Source organism: Talpa occidentalis, unplaced genomic scaffold, assembly GCF_014898055.3.
Source record: "Talpa occidentalis isolate TD23 unplaced genomic scaffold, MPIMG_talOcc4v2.1 talOcc4.11, whole genome shotgun sequence".
Taxonomy (NCBI): Eukaryota; Metazoa; Chordata; class Mammalia; order Eulipotyphla; family Talpidae; genus Talpa; species Talpa occidentalis.
The window spans coordinates 72,036,418-72,055,346 of record NW_023601104.1 but is presented as its reverse complement, the minus strand read 5'-3'; the positions used below and the strand labels follow the sequence as shown (position 1 = coordinate 72,055,346).

The following is an 18,929-nucleotide window of genomic DNA, read 5'->3' as shown; positions in this document are numbered from 1 at the left end:
AGCTTCGTGTAAATCTCAGAGGCCAGTCCTCCTGTGTGAGACCCATCCTGGCTCAGGATGGGAAAACCCTCTAGCCAACAACTGTTCCCTCAGGAACCCTCATGGGCCCAAGCAACTTTTAAAAGATTGCTTTTAATTTGATTATTTTAAAATCTCTAACATAAATGAATAACTAAATTGGCCCTCATAACATATATTATTCATAGACACAACTTTTAAAATAGCTCCTTTTTGTTCATGTGGCAGAGATACATGGATAGAAACCATCTATGACTGACATTTCTGTGACACAAGAAAAAAATATATAAAAAGGCTTCTCAACTTAAGTGGATTGGAGTTTTCCTGGCTAGTTGAGTTCACCTGTATTTTCAGCTAAGGAAACTGAGGCCGGGGCTAAGCCAGAGCAGCTCTGCAGGGTTTGAGATTTGCAGACAGTTGTAGGACCATGGCCCTATTGTCACTGCCCACCCCGTCTGTAACCACAGTCCAGCCAAAGAGGGAAAAATGGCAGGAATGTGTGGTTGAGGCATCAGGGGCAACTGTGACAATGAAGGGATCGATGCCCAACTTGAATCCATGGTACTACTGCTCCAGGCTGCATTTCCAACTCCCTTCCCACCTTGACCTCCAAGCTGGCTTCCAAATAGTGTCCTCTGAAGGAGCCCCTCTTATCCTCATAAGTTGCAATGCTCTGCATTCTGCATTCAACATTTTATAACCCTTTTCTTATTCCTGGCATCACGCTGGGCAGTTGGGACAAAAGAATGAATAAGGATGTCTCTGGCTTCAAGTAACTTACAGTCTATTGGGAAAGATAGAAATAAATTATTATCCTACAGTGTGTTTGAATGCTTTGATGAAAGTGAGCACTGAATATGATGAGAAGCTTCCCGACTCTCACTGCACAGGGGATGGCGGTGGAGATGAGGTTTCTGGAAGGAAGTGAAGGTCAAGGCGAATTCTGAAGGATAAATTGTTCTAAAAAAGGAGTGTTTTGGGCCTCCCTGGTGGCTCAAGGGGTTAAGCACAGCATTCTGAAGCTACCCGCAGCCACTGCAGCAAGAGTTCGATCCCTGGCCAGGCAGATACCTACATGGCGCAGCAGACCTCCTCTGACTTGCCCACTGCTCCCCTCAGCAGTGTGTTTCAGTCAGTCTGCCTGTTCTGTTCCCCACTCTGTCTCTGGTGAATCCTCTCACCCCTGACACCTCTGGTTGTACCCCAGCTCTTATGTGCATAAATAAATAAATCTTTTAAAAAAAAAAAAGGGTTTTCTGAATTTAGGAAACAGTATATTAAAAGAGAGTGTCCAGAGAGAGCCAAGACTATGAATAGAGCTTATTAAGGCAGGGGTATATAATTGAGGGGAGTTGGGAGGAAGGGTTGGGTGGAAACAGTGTTCAGATAGGGGATGATCACAAAGGGCAGTGACTATGATTTATTGTGGGTTTTAATCTATCTTCTGAGGTAGAAAAGCACCATTAAACTATGGAAGTACATTATCATATTTGTGTTCTAAGATCATTTTGCATGATCTTTCTGACTGCAGTATAGAGGATGGGCTGAGCAAATGGAGATACAAAGAAATCAGCAGGAAACCACTAAACTTATGAGGGGGAGTAATGGAGACATAGTAGGATAAAGAATTGAGAGACACTGAGGGTACCAAATTGATGAGATCGTAGGAGAGAAGGCATGGGGGAGATCATGACACCCCAGGTTTTCTTGGGTCATTGGAATTTTTGTGGACAGGGAACATGACAGGAAGGACTGGACAGGGATGGTGATGGATTCATTTCAGGCTCATATTGGGTATGAGGGGCCTGTGGAACTTCCAGGTAAATGTTCAGAGAGAAATTGGAAATTATAAATGGAATTTGATGAGTTAGATTTGGAAAGCATTAGTTTGAGATAGTAATTCAAGTCATGGAAATGAGGGAGATAGCCTAGGAAGAGTATGCAGATAGGAGTGGAGTGGGGTCCCAGGATAGAACTTTGGGGGCATCATGATTTATGGGACAAAAGAAAAGTAACCCACAGAGCAGACCAAGGAAGAAGGGTCAGAAAGTTAAGAGAGAGTAAGGAAAAAAAAAAAAGAGAGAGAGAGCGCAAGGAACATGTCCTGGAAGGCAAAAGAAATGATTTCAGGAACTTTTGGAATGGTCAACAGAATTTAACACTGCTGAGAAGTCAAGATAATACCTAAAAATCATTTGTTTTAAGCATTAAGGAAGGGAGGTATTGGTCACCTATAGCAAGAATAGTTTCATGAATGATGGAGGAAGCCAGATTTTAACCAATTGATAAGTAAAGTGGGTATGAGATGAGAAAACTCTCATGAATATAGTTAAAGATGCTATATCTGTTCTTACCTTAGGAGCAGTGGGCAGAGGTCATCATATTTCCCAGTTCATCACCATCATTCACTAGACAAGGTCCCTCCCCTGACTAGTTGATTGATTTATTTCCAATTTCCTTTTACACTCCTCTCATTCCACCTACAGGCAACTATTTCCATATGTTTGAGAGTTTTCCTTTTGTTTGTATCTGTTCTTATGTATATTGTTCTCTATGCATCTGTTTTAAGTTGTATCAATGCTGTTATAAGCTCAACTTGCTTCTTATTTATTTTACCAGTGCTATTTTTAAGATCCTCCCATCTGCCATGTGTCCACCTTGTGTTCATTCTCCCATTTTACTCTCCATCCCCCAGTGATGGGCACACAGTTTATCTCTACAACCCACCACCTCAGCCAGTGCTGCAGCAAGCATCCTGGTCTATGTCCCTTGTTATACCTGTGTGAGAATTTCCTTGGTCTCTATGCCCAGAAGCAGAGCTACAGAATGACAGTAACCTGCGTGAGTGCTGGCAGGCTGCCCTCCAAGTGGCTGGGCCAGTCCACGCTCTGCTGGCAATGCTCGAGGTTTCTGCTCTGCACATCACCATCGACCCCTCCCATTATCCAGTCTGCCTGTGGTGTCTCCTTCTTGTTTAATCTGCATTTCTTGGGTAACTTAATTAGCTTGAGTGTCTCTTCATGGGGTTTTAGCCTTTTGGGTTTCCTTTTCTTTTAAGTCACCTGTTTGTATCTTGGCAATTTTATCAAGAAATTTGGCTCTGAAAGGGAGAGAAAGGATGGCAAGGAGAGGTTTTATTGAGGCTGGGAAAGACTTGAGTATGTTATGAAGATGGAAGGGATAAAGAGCTAAAGGTTATCTTCATCCTAGCATTTGAGGGATTGACAGAGGGGAGGATGGTGGGAATCTGGCCTCACCAGTAATGGCAATGAGATGGCAAGGTGGAGAGGGAATGGGCTTGAGGAAGGGTATTGGTGCGAGGACCATCATCAGTTTTCCCTGGGTCTGTCTTGACAGCTCCCTTTGGCATAGAGGATGCATGGAAAGGAGAAAACTGACTTCACTGAGATTTTATGAAAATAGTGTTGTTTCCAAATGTTTGAAAATTGTATTTGTTTTAAATTTCAAGGCGAGATGTCAAATGTTCAGTATATGGGATATGACATAAAGTTTTAGAACCACAGAAGAGGGACCTATAGATCCTCCTCCAACTAGGATCCTCCCCTAATGGAAGCAGAGTTAGCGTGGCTATGAGTTCAGCACCAAAGGGCTTTGGATTAGACTCTGTGTGGTGGAGAGTTGCTGAAAGCTCATGGGTATAGCGTATTGTTATGAGAGCTGTACAGTGTGTATTGAAAGTGCCGAAACAAGACAGTCTCTGAACAGACAGAACCGGACCATTACACAGATACAGGTGGGAAAATGGTAAGGGATTGAAGGGAAGTGGAAACTTCAGAACATAAAGGAATGATGAATGAGAGACACATTACAGTTGTAATGACTGGCCTTGGTGATGAGTGACTATTGAGTGGGAAATTAAGAATAACATCCTCCCACATGTACTCAATACTTGGATGAGCTGACTGAACGAGGAGTATGTGGATTGAGGAGAGGGCGGGATGGAGGAGTTAACAGAAGCTCCAGACTTTGAGCTTAGAATTCTAGGAGGAGAATATTTTTTTTTTTTAATAGAGGCATGTTTTATTTATTTATTTGTTTGTTTGTTTGTTTGTTTATACATGCACTGGGTACAGTCAGAAGCGCGGGAGGGTGAGAGAATTCACCAGAGCCATAGCGGGGAGCAGAACAGGCAGAAGGACCGAAGTACACTGCTGAGGGGAGCAGCGGGCGGCAGGAGAGGTCTGCGCGCCATGTGGGACCCTCCTCCAGTGGCTGGGGAGCAGCCGGGGATCGAACCGGTGCCGCAGAGGCTGCGGGCAGCTTCGCAACCCAGCACTCAACCGCTGCGCCACCGGGGAGGCCCAGGAGGAGAATATTTACTGAGCACCTGTATGCCCCAGACACAGTACTAAGCACTGGAATGCAATAACAAATAAGGCAGACATGACTGCTGCCTGCAAGGTGTCTATAGTCTAGGGAAAAAAACAAAGAAACCAGCAGATGTAGGAATAATTACCATTAGGAGGAGTGCTGCAAGGAGTCAAGCTACAGAGGAGTCAAGCAGGATGCCCTGGCTGTAGAGAAGACACAAAGTGCCCCAGGCAGAGGGCACACATGCTGGGGAGGACAGGATGACCTGAAGAACTGAAAGGAGCCTGCTGGTGGCGTGTGTCACATATAGGGAGAGGAGCTTGTAGAGGGAGACTGGAGTCAGACTATGCATGGCAATAAAAAGGCATTACCTTTTTTTTTTTTTAATTTTTTTTAAAGGGTAGCTTTTTTTTTTTTTTTTTAAGATTTATTTTATTTATACAAGAACCAGGGTACAGGCCAGATGCACGGGAGGGTGAGATGATTCACCGGAGACAAAGCGGGGAACAGAACAGGCAGACTGACGAAATACACTGCTGAGGGGAGCAGTGGGTGAGACAGGAGAGGTCTGCGCACCATGTGGGACCCTCGCCCGGTGGCCGGGATCTAACCGTTGCTGCAGAGGCTGCGGGAAGCTTCGCAGCCCAGCTCTCAACCACTGCGCCACTGGGGAGGCCCTGTATGACTATTTTTTAAATAACATTGATAACATTTTAATAATAAAGTTAACATTTTAGTGTACAAATTTTCTAAATAGATATCAAAAGTATCATGTGTCTTACCCCAAGGCAACACTTAATTTCATTTGCTCCCCACTGTATTTAAGCAAATTTCAGACTACAAGTCATGCCCACTCCCTACATACTTCAATATCTCTAAATATGTTCTGTTTCTTGCATAACTAATTATCACACCTGACATAAATGACTCTAATTTCTGGTTATTATCTAATATTAAGTCTATAACTCAGATATCCCTGGTTCTCAAAAATGTGTTTTGATAGTTGCTTGATTTAACATCCAAACAAGTTACATATTACATTTACTACTAGATCTCTTAAGTCTTTTGATCTATAGCAATTCCTGCTTCTTTTTAAATGCACTGACTTATTGAAGTAAAATCAGTTATCTATAGAATGTCCCACCTTCTGAGTTTTGTCTCTTTGCTTCCTCTTGTCTTTTAACTTCTCTCTTTATCACATACAATTCCTGTAAATGTGGAAGTTAGTTCTAAAAACTTGATCAGGTTGAGGTTCAACTTCTTTTGCAAGAATGTCATTGGTCATGATGTCCTTTATGATACATCAGACAAGTATCTAATTGTCCTATTTTCAGTGCTGCTAAGATTTATTTGTGAATTCAGGAATTGATAACTTGACCCCATTATTGAATTCCCCATCAGCCTCAGTGGTTTTATTTTTTTATGGTCTTTTCTGAGTCAATTTCTCCGTAAGAAATATCTCAACAATTATTTTAAATAATTTATTTACACTGTTTCTTTCCATTTCTAAGGCTGAGCCTACACTATCTCCCTGGGCAGTTTTCATCAGAGATGAGACATGACTGTGGGCATTTTGAAAAAGTCTCCATGGAAGAAGAGAAAGTGGACATTTGAGTTTTCAACCCAACTGCCATAAAATGTTAATTTATTCTGGGAGAGGAGTCCAGTTGCTAACTTGGAAGGACTTGGGAGAGAAGTAGGACTGGGTTGTAACAACTTTCTGTAAATGTAGATATTGAGCCTGAGGATCCCAGTAGAGGATCACTTTTGAGAACTACATATATGAAGAATCTCATCTCTCCTCTTCCCTTTAGTCATTTGCCCCTGTGTAGGAGGTGAGGTGCTGATAGATGCTATTAAGATAGAGATCAGATGGGCCAATCCTTATATCAAAGTTGAGCAGCACCTGTTCCCCAACCAAATCCCTGTAAGAACCATCAGGGCTGTGAAGCCACCCCCTCCCCCATTCCAACAGCTGCAGCATAACTGGAGCCAGTTCTTAGTAGGAGATTTTTCCATGATGAGGGTGAGCAAGTTGTGACATGAAGTCCCTGCCTGAGGACAAAAACAGGAGCAGGAAGGTTTTGGCTAAGGCCTCACCAAATAGCAACGGACTATAATGACCAGGATAGTGCATGCATGGGGACCTTGATGGTGGCAAACATGGACAGGATAAAGAACCCTGAGCCTCACCCTGGCCCTGCTAGACTGGTAGCCAGCAGGCTGGGTGAGAAATGTGGAGTGGAAGAGCTGAATGTGCTTTGGGGAGGAGAGCCACTCGGCCCGGGCACTGTTAGTGATGCCCACCTGCTGGAGAGGTCATCCACAGGTGATAGCTTACCTGGGCCCCACTGGCATCCCATGTTCCTGAAACTCCTGTTCTGCCATCCTGAGAGCTATGTGCTCAGTCTTAGCCATATTGAGACAGAGCTATAATTTTTTGGTGAGGATGTCTGGTAGACAGATGGAGGTGCCAGACTAGATCTTGGGGGTGGGGAGGAGGTTAGGACTTAGATTTAGAATTCTCTGTACTGGGTGTCTCATTGTTCTCATGCCATTTTAGTGAGTGTGTTTGTACACGTGTATGTGTATTTATGTATTTGTTCTTTAAGGTGCCTGTGAATATGCAGTAATATTATGATGGAAGAAAGTAGGAGACTCACTTTTGGTAAATGCATTGGCAGAAAAGTTACCAGGAAAACCTTAGGATTTAATCCCTGGCCTGGATTGCCATAGTGCCAAATATATTAAAAGTAGGCTTGGGATAGCAAAGTGGATTTGGGCAGGGCAAAACAGACAGCAGTTGAGGACGAGAGACCTTATAATTGGAGAGAAAATGAAAGTAGAGTGGGTCTAAAGTCTCAGCTTAAAGAAGATGGTGTCGGAGCTATTGCAACAACCTCCACACGCACCTGCAGAAGAAGCATGGCATCACCCCATATTTGCCCCCGTGTCCCGCTCTTGACAGACCTGTGGGCTTTGTCAATTCTGAGGTCTGAGTGGCCCAGAAAAGAGGAGATGGGCAGGGAGGGTAAGAAAAGAGAAGCACACCCCTCTTCTCCTGCTCAGCACATCAGGCCGCCACAGTGAGTCTTAACTGGAGTCCCGGCAGCATCCCCAGACCCAGGTCAAAGAGGAGCTACTGCTGTATCCATCAGCTTCTTTGGTTCCCAGCTACCCTAGGGCATAGCACCTGAGGTTGATTTCTGGGCCTCACACCTGATGGCAGAAGCAGATGGGTTCCTGGACACACATGTGAAGGGTGGAGCTGTGCGTTGTCAGTTATGTGACTGCTGTAAGTGAGCGCACTTGGTCAGATGAGCAGCCAACAAGTCTTCTAGGGACTCAGCTAGGGCTCTAGGGACAGGGGGCGCCAGAAGCACAGCTGGTGAGGGCGAGCCTCTGTACCGTGCCTTTGGACATGGACCGGCTCCGGTACCAGAGAGGCAGGTGGATGATGGAGAAGGTGGGCTGTCCTGGGCTTGAAGCCACACAAGCTGGAGAAGACCACCCCCACACTTTGACAAGGGTCTGGTGGACTAAAGGGATGACTCTTTGGGGGCTTGAGGGTGAATTGGGGTGTGGATAAACAGGGAACTACTTCCTTGGCCTTTGTCCTGGGTGTGCTGGCAGGGGAGTGAGGTACAGTTTAAGGTCTATTTTCAGCCATGTACCTGCTGTCCTCCGTACTCATGAAGGGCCACTTAGAGGCACAAATGACTTACAGCCTAAAAAATGTGGCAAGTTCTCCTCAGACACCAACTGAAATGTCATTTCCTTGCTTCCCTGTTTGGTTAGTCGTCCGTGAACCCCAACATACACTGTTCTTTTCAGTCATTGCCTTTTCTTTATAGTTAGCTCTTTGAAGGGCCATTAAGACTATTAGAAATAGGCAAGCTGATACTAGGAAGGTGCTGAGTGAATTTGGCTTTAGATATCTTTAGACTTTTGTTTTTGTTTTCTTGGAATAAACATCTGTAGCTTTCCTGTTTTCTTCTCTTCTGCCTCTCACAGCTGATTCTCCAAGTCTCCCCTTGCTGCTGAGCACACCGCCCCCTCCCCCCAGTCTCGAACACCATCTGGGCAGGCCGCTGGGTGGGCACGGCTTGGGGAGCAGGGGAAGAGGCTTCCCTTTGGTTTCTGAATCTTTCCTTGGTGTATGTCTGCGGGGACCTGACCCTTCTAAAAACAACCTCGAGTTGTGTATTCAAACACACACATGTGTGTTTTCACATTCCCGGCAGAGCTGCTGCCTGGCTGCCGCCTTCTCTGAGCTGCGGTTGCAGGAGGCATGGCGTTTTTTAAGCAGGATGAATTGTTGTCGAGTGGCTGCGCTACTGCACCCGAGGCTATCAATCTTGTCTTGAATGCTGGGTCTGCTGGTCGGCCTGCTCAGGCTCATCTTTCTGGGGCAGACTTATTTACGGAGCCACAGTAAAGGTAATCTCACTCCCCCGGCCAGCCCTGCAGCCTGGGCCTCTGTGCGCCACTCTTAAAAATAGCCTGAGACAAGGAGAGCTAGAGTCCAGTTACCTCCTGCACGCAGGATCTGATCTCACCTCCCGTCTGGCAGCTCAGCCTTTCTCAGGCCATAGGCCTGTGGCCCAGTGGGAGGTGGTGGGCCTGGCGGTCCCTCTCGCACTCAGAGCTCCCAGTCAGTGGGGGTTCCCTTTAAGGGAAGTGGGGAAAGGACAGGGCGTGATTCCCAGTTATCTTTACCCAGCCAATGGCGTGGGAAATCACAGCTTGAAGCAGTGTGCCCATCTGTGGAAGATGAGAGACTGTCCAAAGGGACAGGGGTGTTCCTGGGGACAAGACTGGCATTGTGGCACCTGCTGTGTTTGGGGTGATGACTGGTTTCCCCACTTTCCTCCCCTCTGAATAGCAGAAACACTTTTGCCAAGTCCTGGAAGGTGGAGAGTGCCCTTGTTCCCAGGTGCCCTTGTTTGTCCCCCCTGTGTCCCTATAATCCATAGGTTCAAAGGGATGGACTGGGCTACAGTTTGGCTTTTGATCCCAGCCATGGCAGTGATTCCTAGATGACCTTGGGGAGGCTGTATCCTGTATTAGGCCTTGGTTTTCTCTTTGTGTAATTAGGATGGATTATTCTGGCTCCTGTCTTACCTCAAAGGGATGTGGTAGGATTGATTAATCAGATTGGGAAAAGGAGTCCGAAGTGATTCTATCTTGAAAAATTAGGGCTGTAGCACTGCAGTTATATTCGGATTGTTGAGCTTGCTTCAGTTCATGGGTGTGCCTGCCTGCCTGCATGCATGCATGTGTGTGTGTGATGAGTGCATTGTGTGTACTGGGGTGTATGAGTGTGTGTGTAGACTGTCTGTGTGCTGGATGTGTGTGTGTGTGAATGTGTGTTGTGTGTATATTCTCATAGCCAGAATGGTTTACCTCACGGCTCACTGGTTGTCCACACTGTCATTTTCTGCCTCCCCACCCTCCGCCCTCCTTTGCTCTCTAGGAAACAAAGACTCTGAACTCTTTGTTTTCTCCTACAGACTTGATCTGGGATTCTCTTAAATTCCCTGGGAACTTGATGAGTGACAGGTACAGGTAAGGAAGTTAAGGCTGAAGGGAAATCAGTCATTTCCAAAGGCTCAAGACATTCAGGACCTAGTCTGGCCTCTTACCTTCCTTTTTCCCTCCCCAACACTGCCCTCACCCTTCAGTTATATCACCAGGTTCACAAAGTTTGCCACGTTTGGACTCGCCCCTTTCCATCTATCCCTGCACAGTATGCTTCCTTTAGGAGTCACCTTAAACTTCCCTCCCCTGACACCCAGCCCTGCAGGGAGGCCCTTGCCTTCCTCCTCCTCTCGCCAGGTGTGGCCCACATCACACTTCATTGTAAATGCGTATGTGTTTGGCTGCCACAGCATAAGCTCCTGGGGACAGGGCCCTGCCCACTTACTCGAAATTCCTTAGCACAGGACCCGCCACCCAGTTGGGGCTTGTTACATATTTGAATTAATCATGATGGATGAATGAAGAAATGAATGAAAGAAGGAATGCACAAACATGGGGATGTGGGCAGCCTCAGGCCTGTTGCTGCTGATGCCTGTGTTCATTGCATAGATGACCACACACAGCTCCACTGTCTGGGGGTTCCCTCACCGCCACCTCCTCAGCGTGCTGATGGCCTTGACTGGACAACGGGCTCATTGGGCTCCTCAGTCTGCCCTGGGCTTCAGAGAGACATGTCTGAGTCCCTTGTCACACTTCAGAGAAGGCAAAACCAAGAGCTCAGCTTTCTGAATTTGCTGCTGGGAGGCGTAAACTTCCCCCAGCACAGCTGCTGGACTGGTGGCATCAGTGGCATCTCAAAGCTCACATCTCTCTCCCCCCACTGCTTCATGCTGGAGTGTGACTCAGCCAACTTCCAGCCTCCCTCTCTCCTCCTATGGCCCCACCTCCTGGTCTAGGTTGGGTTCGGGCCACAGTCCACTGGGTGAGGCTGTTCTTTCCTCTGTCTCTGGCTCCCTGGAGAACCACCCCTGGTGCTTGCCGCGGCGGTAGCAGCGGCTTTGGAGAAAGCAGCTTGCAGCGACTGACATCTCCACCTGCTGGCCGTCCTGACCCTTGCTGCATGCAGCTCTCTGTCCCCACCGCCACTGCTGCTGTTACTGTTGTTGCTGCTGCTGCAATATTTTATAACCAACAACCCAGAGACCCTGGGTAGGAAGTATGGCCCAGCAGATGGCTCAGTGCACTGCTTCCACAAGGATCTGCTTCTTCTGGATGCTCCGAATAAGTTTCCGCTGAGAAAAAGTCCGAGGGGGTGGGAGCTAACCCTCTGACTGTGTTGCTGTCCCCTTCAGGGACCTTTCCATGAAGACTGAGGCAGGCATCGTAGCTGCTGAGAGCCTGCTAACATGACATCGGCCACGGAGTTTGAAAACGTGGGCAACCAGCCACCGTACAGCCGGATCAATGCCCGCTGGGATGCCCCGGACGATGAACTGGATAATGACAACAGCTCAGCCAGGCTCTTTGAGAGGTCCCGGATCAAGGCTTTGGCAGGTACTATTTGGGGCCATGGGGGTTAGGGTAGCTGTCCTTGCACTCCCAGGCTTGCTCCCCTCCCTGCCTGTGGTGAATCCTCTGTGTGTGTTGGGGTGAGCCCAGCGGGGTGGTGGTGGAGATGTGGTTGTGTGACTCCAGAGAGGCCAGGCCTCTCGGGAGGGTGCATAGGCTCAGAAAACCTCTGTTCCCACATGTCCCCCAGTGCCTCCCAGGCAGGTGGTGGTGCCAAGTGAGCTCTGCCCTCTGCTTCTGTCCTGGATGACCTGTGGCCAAAGTCAGAAGTAAGAGAAAGTCTGGGTGAAGGAGTGGCTGAGGGGCTGGCCAGCTGGGCAGAGGTGCATGAAGCCTCTGTGTGCACACCGCTTGCTGCCTCGCCCTGGATAGAGGAGTTGTCATCATCCTCTCTGTGGTCCAAAAAGGACAGAATGGTTTGATATGAAATTCAGAACAGATAACATCCTTCCCACACTGGCTCAGAAAGGAGAATTTTCTGGATTAAACCTCTCAACCTTACACTGGAATTAGATTTTCACTTGGCAGTTTCAGAGAGAGAGAGAGAGAGAGAGAGAGAGAGATGAAATCTCTAGTAGAAATGCTTCCTCTCCCCCTGCTGGCTGAGATCTGATTTAGAGATTTCTTTTTCCCCACTAGCCCCTGTGACCACTGCCTCCCTGGAGCCTAACCCAGGGTAGCAATATTCTGACCCAAAGTCCTTAGCCAAGAAAAGAAAGTGTGATTTGTACCGGGTGGGGTATGGGTGGATTCCTTTACCCGCTCTACCCTTCATGGGCCCAAATCAGACTTGTTTTCCTCTTGGATGGCTGTTCTCATCTTATACCTGTAAGAATCAGGTGCAAGCAACCCTCCTTTTTCTGGAATGACTTCCCACTGCCCCCATGATTTGTGACTATCCAAAGTCCATGGTAGTACTCCTCCACTTTCCCTCCCTCCACTTTGCTCCCAGATGCAAGGTCTGGCTGACCTTGAGGCTCAAGCAGGACCCTAGGCCCCTCTAGACCATAATGACCTTTCACCTCAAGAGTATCTGGGTGTGCCATCTCCATAAAAAGAATGGGATATCTCATCCCCTTATTGTAATGGGTAATCCATTGAGGTCTCAACCATCACCCTTCTGTTCTTAATCTTTATAGGATGCTCCTTTTCTTTTTCCTTCATTTCCTCACCACCCCTAACCCCACAGAATCCTTCCTTGGTTTTCTGTGGGGACAGATAATAGCATCAAGCCCTTGCTTTTACTTGTATGCAAGTCTAACTTCTAAATAACCAAGCTTGGAACCCTCGCCTTTGCCTGTCTAGTTTTACCTTCCTTATATCTCTGGCTGATTCTATCTGGCTGCAGTGCACCTAGTGATACAGGTGGAAGGAGAAAGGTGCCATATTCCATAAGCTTTGCCAAAGGACAGCATGAGGAGTGGGGCTGCCTTTATCAGAGGTCCTTTGATCTGTTCCCCAGATACTCTGTTTTTTAAAGAAACTAAAATAAATTCCATTTTAACAGTTATCTGTTGTATTCCCTGTATGTGCACAGATAGCCCCCCAGCCAGGTGTGGATGTGAAGGGGTAACCACAGAGATGGAGTCACTGTAATATCTGTCTGTAAGGAGTTTGTGTTCTTTTGGGGGAAATGATGATATTCATAATTAATTAGCATGAATAAAATTAGAGAAGTATAGAAAATGTATATAATCAAATATTAATGAGAGACAAAGGAGGAGATGCAGGGGGAATCAGGGACTGGTTTGTGGAGAAGGCGGTATCTGGGTTGGGAGCTGCAGGCCATACTACTGGCCTGTGGCGATATGGCAGCCATGTGTGATGTGCAGCCTGAAAAATTGGCAGAAATGGTCTGACCAGGAAATGGTTATTCAGCATCTCCCCTGGCCTGGGCTATGCCCATTCCTCACCCAGAGCATGAGTCTCCTCTTCCAGAGAATCTGAATGTAGAGTCACATGCTTGCATCTTCGTGATGCAGATCATCTGGCTAACAGGTAAACATGGAAGTTTGGGGTCCATTCAGGTTTTTAAAAATAACCATAAACCTAGTGGCTTCCTAACTTTCTGGAGGGTCCATGCTGAGTGATCTGAAAGAGAAGCTAAAGCTTTGCTGCTAAGTAGTGTGGCTGGATGGAGCTAGAGAAAGGGAGTGTCAGTTTTAACTTCTTGACATTTTTCTCTTCAGTACTGTCTTGGGGCTGTGCTGGTGGTTTAGGCAGGGAGGGAGCAGCCTTTCCAAAGAGGCTCAGGAAGCAGAAGCTGTCTTTGGTCACCAGCATATCAACATGCTCCACAGTGGCCCCTCATTCCTAAGGGTTTTCAAGTAAAGAAGGCATTTCTTATATGATGGTGGTAGACTTCTTGATAGGTATATGTGGCAAAGTTTGAGAGACTGGAATTTTCTGAAATTGAAGGTCTTGGATGAGGAAGAATTTGTCCCAAGACCCAGATTCATGGCTCCACCATGAATGTTCCCACTAACGAGGATGGTTGAATGAATTTCCTGTTTTGTAAAATGGGGACAGTAGTACTTTCCCAAGACAGTTGTGAAGATCACATAAGATACAGCTTATGAAAGTCTTTTTAAATAAATGATTAAATGCTAGGTGAATGTTAGTATTTACTGGAAATTGTCTTCGTGATGCAGGTTTCCCCTGCTATGCAAAAGCAAAGCATCCATATGAAACCTGCTGTGAACAAAAGTGGCACAAAGTGAAGAAGCAATTACCACTAATTTAATTTAGATGGAATTTTGCCAGACCCCCAGAATAACCTACCAAACCATACCAAATAACACATAAAACTTAAATAACACCGACCTAGAGTAAAAACAGGAATGCTATCATAATACAAAGCTGCCGTAATGCAGTTCCAGGAGAAGGGGCATGGTGGTACACCTCGCTGTGCCTGGCACGCACCGCCTCCAGCATGGCTGCTACAAGATACATGCTGCATGCTATTTTCACCTTTTGTTGTAAAAGCAAAAATCCTCTTTGAATTTCTTTCAGCTGGTGAAGACAGGTACCAATGCAGGTCTTTTGCAAAGTTGAAGTTGTGTAATGTGAACTTTCAAAAAGTGGGGATGCCTGTATGTGGGGATATCTTTCTGTCCTTTTACTTCTCTCAATTTCAGGCACTCAAGAGCATTAGCTCAATCATTGACTTGGTTACCTTGGCCTGTTCTAAGGCCTCTTTTTACCTTCTTAACCCCACACTCCTTTGACTTAGAAGACCTGGGTTGAAAGAAAGCCTCAGGGACCAGGGGAACTAGGGGTAAAGCCTGTAATTGCAGTGTTGAGCTCCATCCCCAGAGACTTAAATGCCTGTGGACATAAAGCCCCATGCTGGGCAGGTCCTTCCCCATAGGACAGCCAGTCAGATCCCAGCTGCAACTCTGCAATGCGTGAGGGTGATCTGGGAGGCCCAAGAAACCAAGGGAGAATGAGTGCTTATTAGATGCTCTTTCTGGCATAGTCTGTGTCTGCTTAGTGACCCATGGTTAGAAATGCATTTGGTTAACTGGATTCCATCTTTCCTGCCTCTTAAGTCAACTTCCTCTCAGTTCCAGAGGAAATACTTTCTGTTCTCCCTTTCAAACCATTTGCAGTTCTCTTCCCAAAGCCAAATTAAATAAGCCATCTGAATACTCTGTGTGGAAACTACCTTGCTGCTGTTCCAACACCAGCCCTCTCTACAGAATGGGATTTGAAACTGTGGATCTCTCTGACTAATGTCAAGGGAGGAAATGGGTGAGAAAAGGCCACAGGAGATTCCTAGAAGGGGAGAAATTTGACCTTGGCAATGCCAAGGAGAGGGCTGGGGGCCCAGCAGGAATATTTGCCCAGTAGGTCCCTGGCAAACATTCTCTTTCAATATCAATCTCTAAAGCTAGCAGCTCTTCATGAGGTTAAGTGGTGGGTGCCCTGAGGCTTCATTCTAAATAGGGGCCATCCTCTGTTCTGATGCCTCTAGGACCTTCCTTCTCTGTGAACCTGCTTTAAAGGATTAGAGAAATGGGGGCAGCTGAGAAGTCCAAGTTCCTATCCCTCCACAAGGTTCTAGCCTTCATGTATTGGTAGGAAGGCTCCCAGTGTCCCCTAGAGCCACCTTCACTGTCACACCCATTTCCTATCCTTCCCATTTTCGTACTGGGAGCCATTCCATCACATTCGTGGCCCTTTGGATAAGGGAAGCACTGCAGGCTGCGGGACTTCACCAGCCAGACTGCCCACCTCTGTGCTCTCCTTCCTTATCCCCCGTGCCTGCCTGCCCACTCACCACTGAGTACACTGGCTGTGTACCCCAGTGACTTGTGAGGGTGCTGCCTCCAGACGGAGTCGCCCTGAGGGAGGAGGAAGATGAGGAATGTAACAGATACCACCAAAAGAGATACGCTGTGCCTTAGCCTCCCCACTTTCTAACCACTCTGCCTCACACATGCACACTGCTTGGCATCCCATGTGGCACCCACTGCGTGGTTCCTAGCTCCCTGGTGTGCACGGAGACATCTAGAAGGTTGCCATGCAGAGAGCAATCTAGAGCCCCCTGAGAAGCCAGTGAGAAGGAGAGAGCCCTCCCTCCTCCTCTTTGGCCTGTTTACCGAGGGATAAACTACAGACTGCACAGGATCACCCTTTTAAATCAACGTATACACAATTGTGTAGCCCACTCTGGTTTGGGTTTTAAATCTGATTCCAAATGATGCTTCAAACTAAGGATGAGCTTCCTTTCTGCATTACCTGTTTGTAGCCTTCTTATTATAAATGAGATGAGGCCAAGGAGTGAGGTTGGCCGAGGACAATCCAGGGAAGGAGCAGCGCAGCAGGTGCTCTGCAGGCTGTGTCCCTGTGTTCTGAAGCACGGTTGCTGCCCCTGAGCCCTGAACATCTTCCAGGCCTACTGCACCCAGGCCCCAAGGTTAAGTTCCGTGACCCCCATCTGAGCCCTCAGACGTGCCTCCCTCTGCCCACGGCCTTGGCTCCCAGGGTCTCCCCAGAGAGGGTGGTCTGGATTCCTTCCTGACTTGGGTGGCAAAAGGAGATGCTTAGCCTTGGCCCCTTTCCCCACCTGCACCAAGGTGACCCTGCACCCAGGTGTCCCAGTCACCTGAGGAGGGCTTTATGTCTGGAGGGTACTGACTTCTTTCAGGAAGACAAGATTTTGCCACAGTGGGTAGCATCGGCACATCTTGGCAGCCTGTAAAGTTGACAGAGTCAGATGCACCTCTGCAGACCAGGGCATCAGGTGCTCGTGGTCCGATTGTCTCTCTTACGCGAGCCGTGAGAGCAAAGAGGGTGTTCTTCGTGAGAGGTTTTTAAAATGTCTACTGCTCAGATTTCAAAACCTAAAATGGAGCTTTATTTTGAGACTACATATTGGGAAAATAGACTATTCATGGAAATATCTATAATCACCAGCAATCATTTTAATGTACTGTCAGAGAGAAAAATAATTGGCTCAGCAGCTTTCTCTTGGAGTTCAGCCACAATGAGCTCCACCCCCTCCCCCTAGACAGGCCATGCAGACAGACCTGTGAGAGGAGCAGGCGCTGCCTGCATGGTATGGTCCAGGGGAGCTTCCCTCACCAGGCACACACCTTCCCCATCGCCCCCTGACCCCTCTCAGTAAAAGCTGCTTTTCTTTGAGAAGCTTTGCAGAACCAATACAGTTCCCCTCTCCTGGGTGACTGCTATCTATCATCATGAAGATGCTTTATCAAATATTAATACATCAAAGTTAATAATAAGACTCTCTTCCCTCCCTATGCAGTGCAGGCGGAGTGAGCTGTGTTAATAATCTCCTCCATCTTTGGGACATTCCTGTGGGCTGTCAGCTTTGTTCCCCAGGGCAGGCTCTGACACCTGGCCCTGACTGAGCTACTGGCTTCTGGCAGCCCCCAGCACCCAATGCCCCACTTGACATGGCCTTGCTGCAGGCTTCTTGGCTGGAGAGGTGCCGGGGGTGTGGTTTTCAGAGCATCTGTAGCAATTGTTTACTTTGGCTTTTTATTATGTCATTGAGAGAATGACAGGGAGCTGGTAGCAGCCTGAGTGTCCCGGCGCATTTTGCCTCCAGACCCTATGGCCTCAGACTCTGGAAACCAGATAAACCAGGGAATCTCATTTTACAGTCTAGTGAGAAGGAAGTAGATCAAACAATCATGTGTGTATCTATATACATACAGGCACATGTGCATAATGACAAATTATAATAAATGCTCTTTTGCAGCTAAGTCCCAGCTGAGAACTGTGAGTTCATGATATAACCTACAGTGTGGAACTCATCCGAGGATAGTTGGGGCTTGTTTGAGAGCATGAGGGCCGTGGTGGATGGAGAAGGAGAGTCAGCTGTGAACCACATAACAGGGCCTTCATGGGCCATGGGTGTCTTCAGAGTCTCTGCAGGAAGTAGCAGGCAACCCAAAAGGGTGTGTGTGGGGGGTGACTGAGGAGTTGAATGAAGGGATTATTTGCAGAGGAGTGGCAGGGTTGAAGGGTCAAAGGTGGGAACCTTTAGCAGCAAGAGCTGCAGGCTCTCAGGACGGAAGCTATGGTCTTGAGCAGCCAGAGGGATAGACTACTCCCAACCCTTCTAAGTGCTTTTGCAAGAAGTGACATGGTATGTTGGGTTTTTAAGATTGTGCTGACCCCAATGGAGAGAACAGGTGGTAAGGAGACTGGGAGCTGGTTTGATGGCCCCAGGTGAGGAGAAGATGGTCCATCCTAGCAATATCATTCTTTTTGCCTCCCTCATTAGGTGACCTTGGCCAAGTCACTTTTCTGCTCCCTGGGGCCTCAGTTTCCTCACCTGTAAAGTGAGAGGCTCTAACCAGATGATGCTTAAGGCCCTTTCATCTCTTGTAGCCCGAGAGTCACCTTTAGAGCCACACTAACCACACACCACTTTACCCTGATCATGCAGCTTTGCTCCCTGGTGTGGAGAAAGGAAATCGACCCCTTTGAGCAAGTCAGTGGGGGTTCCAGAAGTTCTCCGTTAATTATAGACTAGGCTAGACTAAGCTGACTCCTGGACTGTCATGACTTCTGTGACCTCGTGTTCTCAGCAAGGGTAATTCCTCCCTGCAGTCATCACCTGAGTGTGTGATAGTGCTTCTTGAGGTCTGTACGGCTGCTTAGTGCTATGGGTGCTTCTTATCCAGATGGTCTCATCACCCTTCATCCACTCTGGAGTAGGAAGCATGTAGCTATAACCACCCCCCTTTATAGATGAGGGACTTCACCCAGCAGGACATGCTCAAAAAGTATTGGAACCCCATGGGTAAAAATCACCCCAGTGCTATTTGGGGCACTGCTCCTGGGCCTCTTGACCACCCTTCAGACCTGCATTATCTCCTTTGACTCTCACCCAACCCCCCTTCCATTTTTCCTTCTTCTATCACCCTCTTAAGCCTCTTTATTTATTTTTTTTTTAAATCTTTTTATTATTTTTTTTTTATAGAGGCATGTTTTATTTATTTATTTTGCTTGTTTGTTTGTTTTGTTTATACATGCACTGGGTACAGTCA

The 18,929-nt window shown here is 47.3% G+C and overlaps 1 protein-coding gene across 5 annotated transcripts in view; it reads left to right on the top strand.

Annotated features, from left to right (window-relative positions):
* Positions 1-18,929, top strand: part of SPTB (spectrin beta, erythrocytic) — a 157,364-nt gene that overhangs the window by 83,401 nt on the left and 55,034 nt on the right. For 4 of the 5 annotated variants that reach the window (XM_037503503.2, XM_037503504.1, XM_037503507.1 and 1 more), the window contains one exon: positions 11,184-11,385. In XM_037503503.2, coding sequence (XP_037359400.1) covers positions 11,238-11,385 — 148 coding nt within the window. In that variant the 5' untranslated portion in view covers positions 11,184-11,237. Of the gene's footprint in view, positions 1-9,863; positions 9,919-11,183; positions 11,386-18,929 lie in introns of those variants that run through there. The other variant, XM_037503505.2, reaches the window with a different exon arrangement.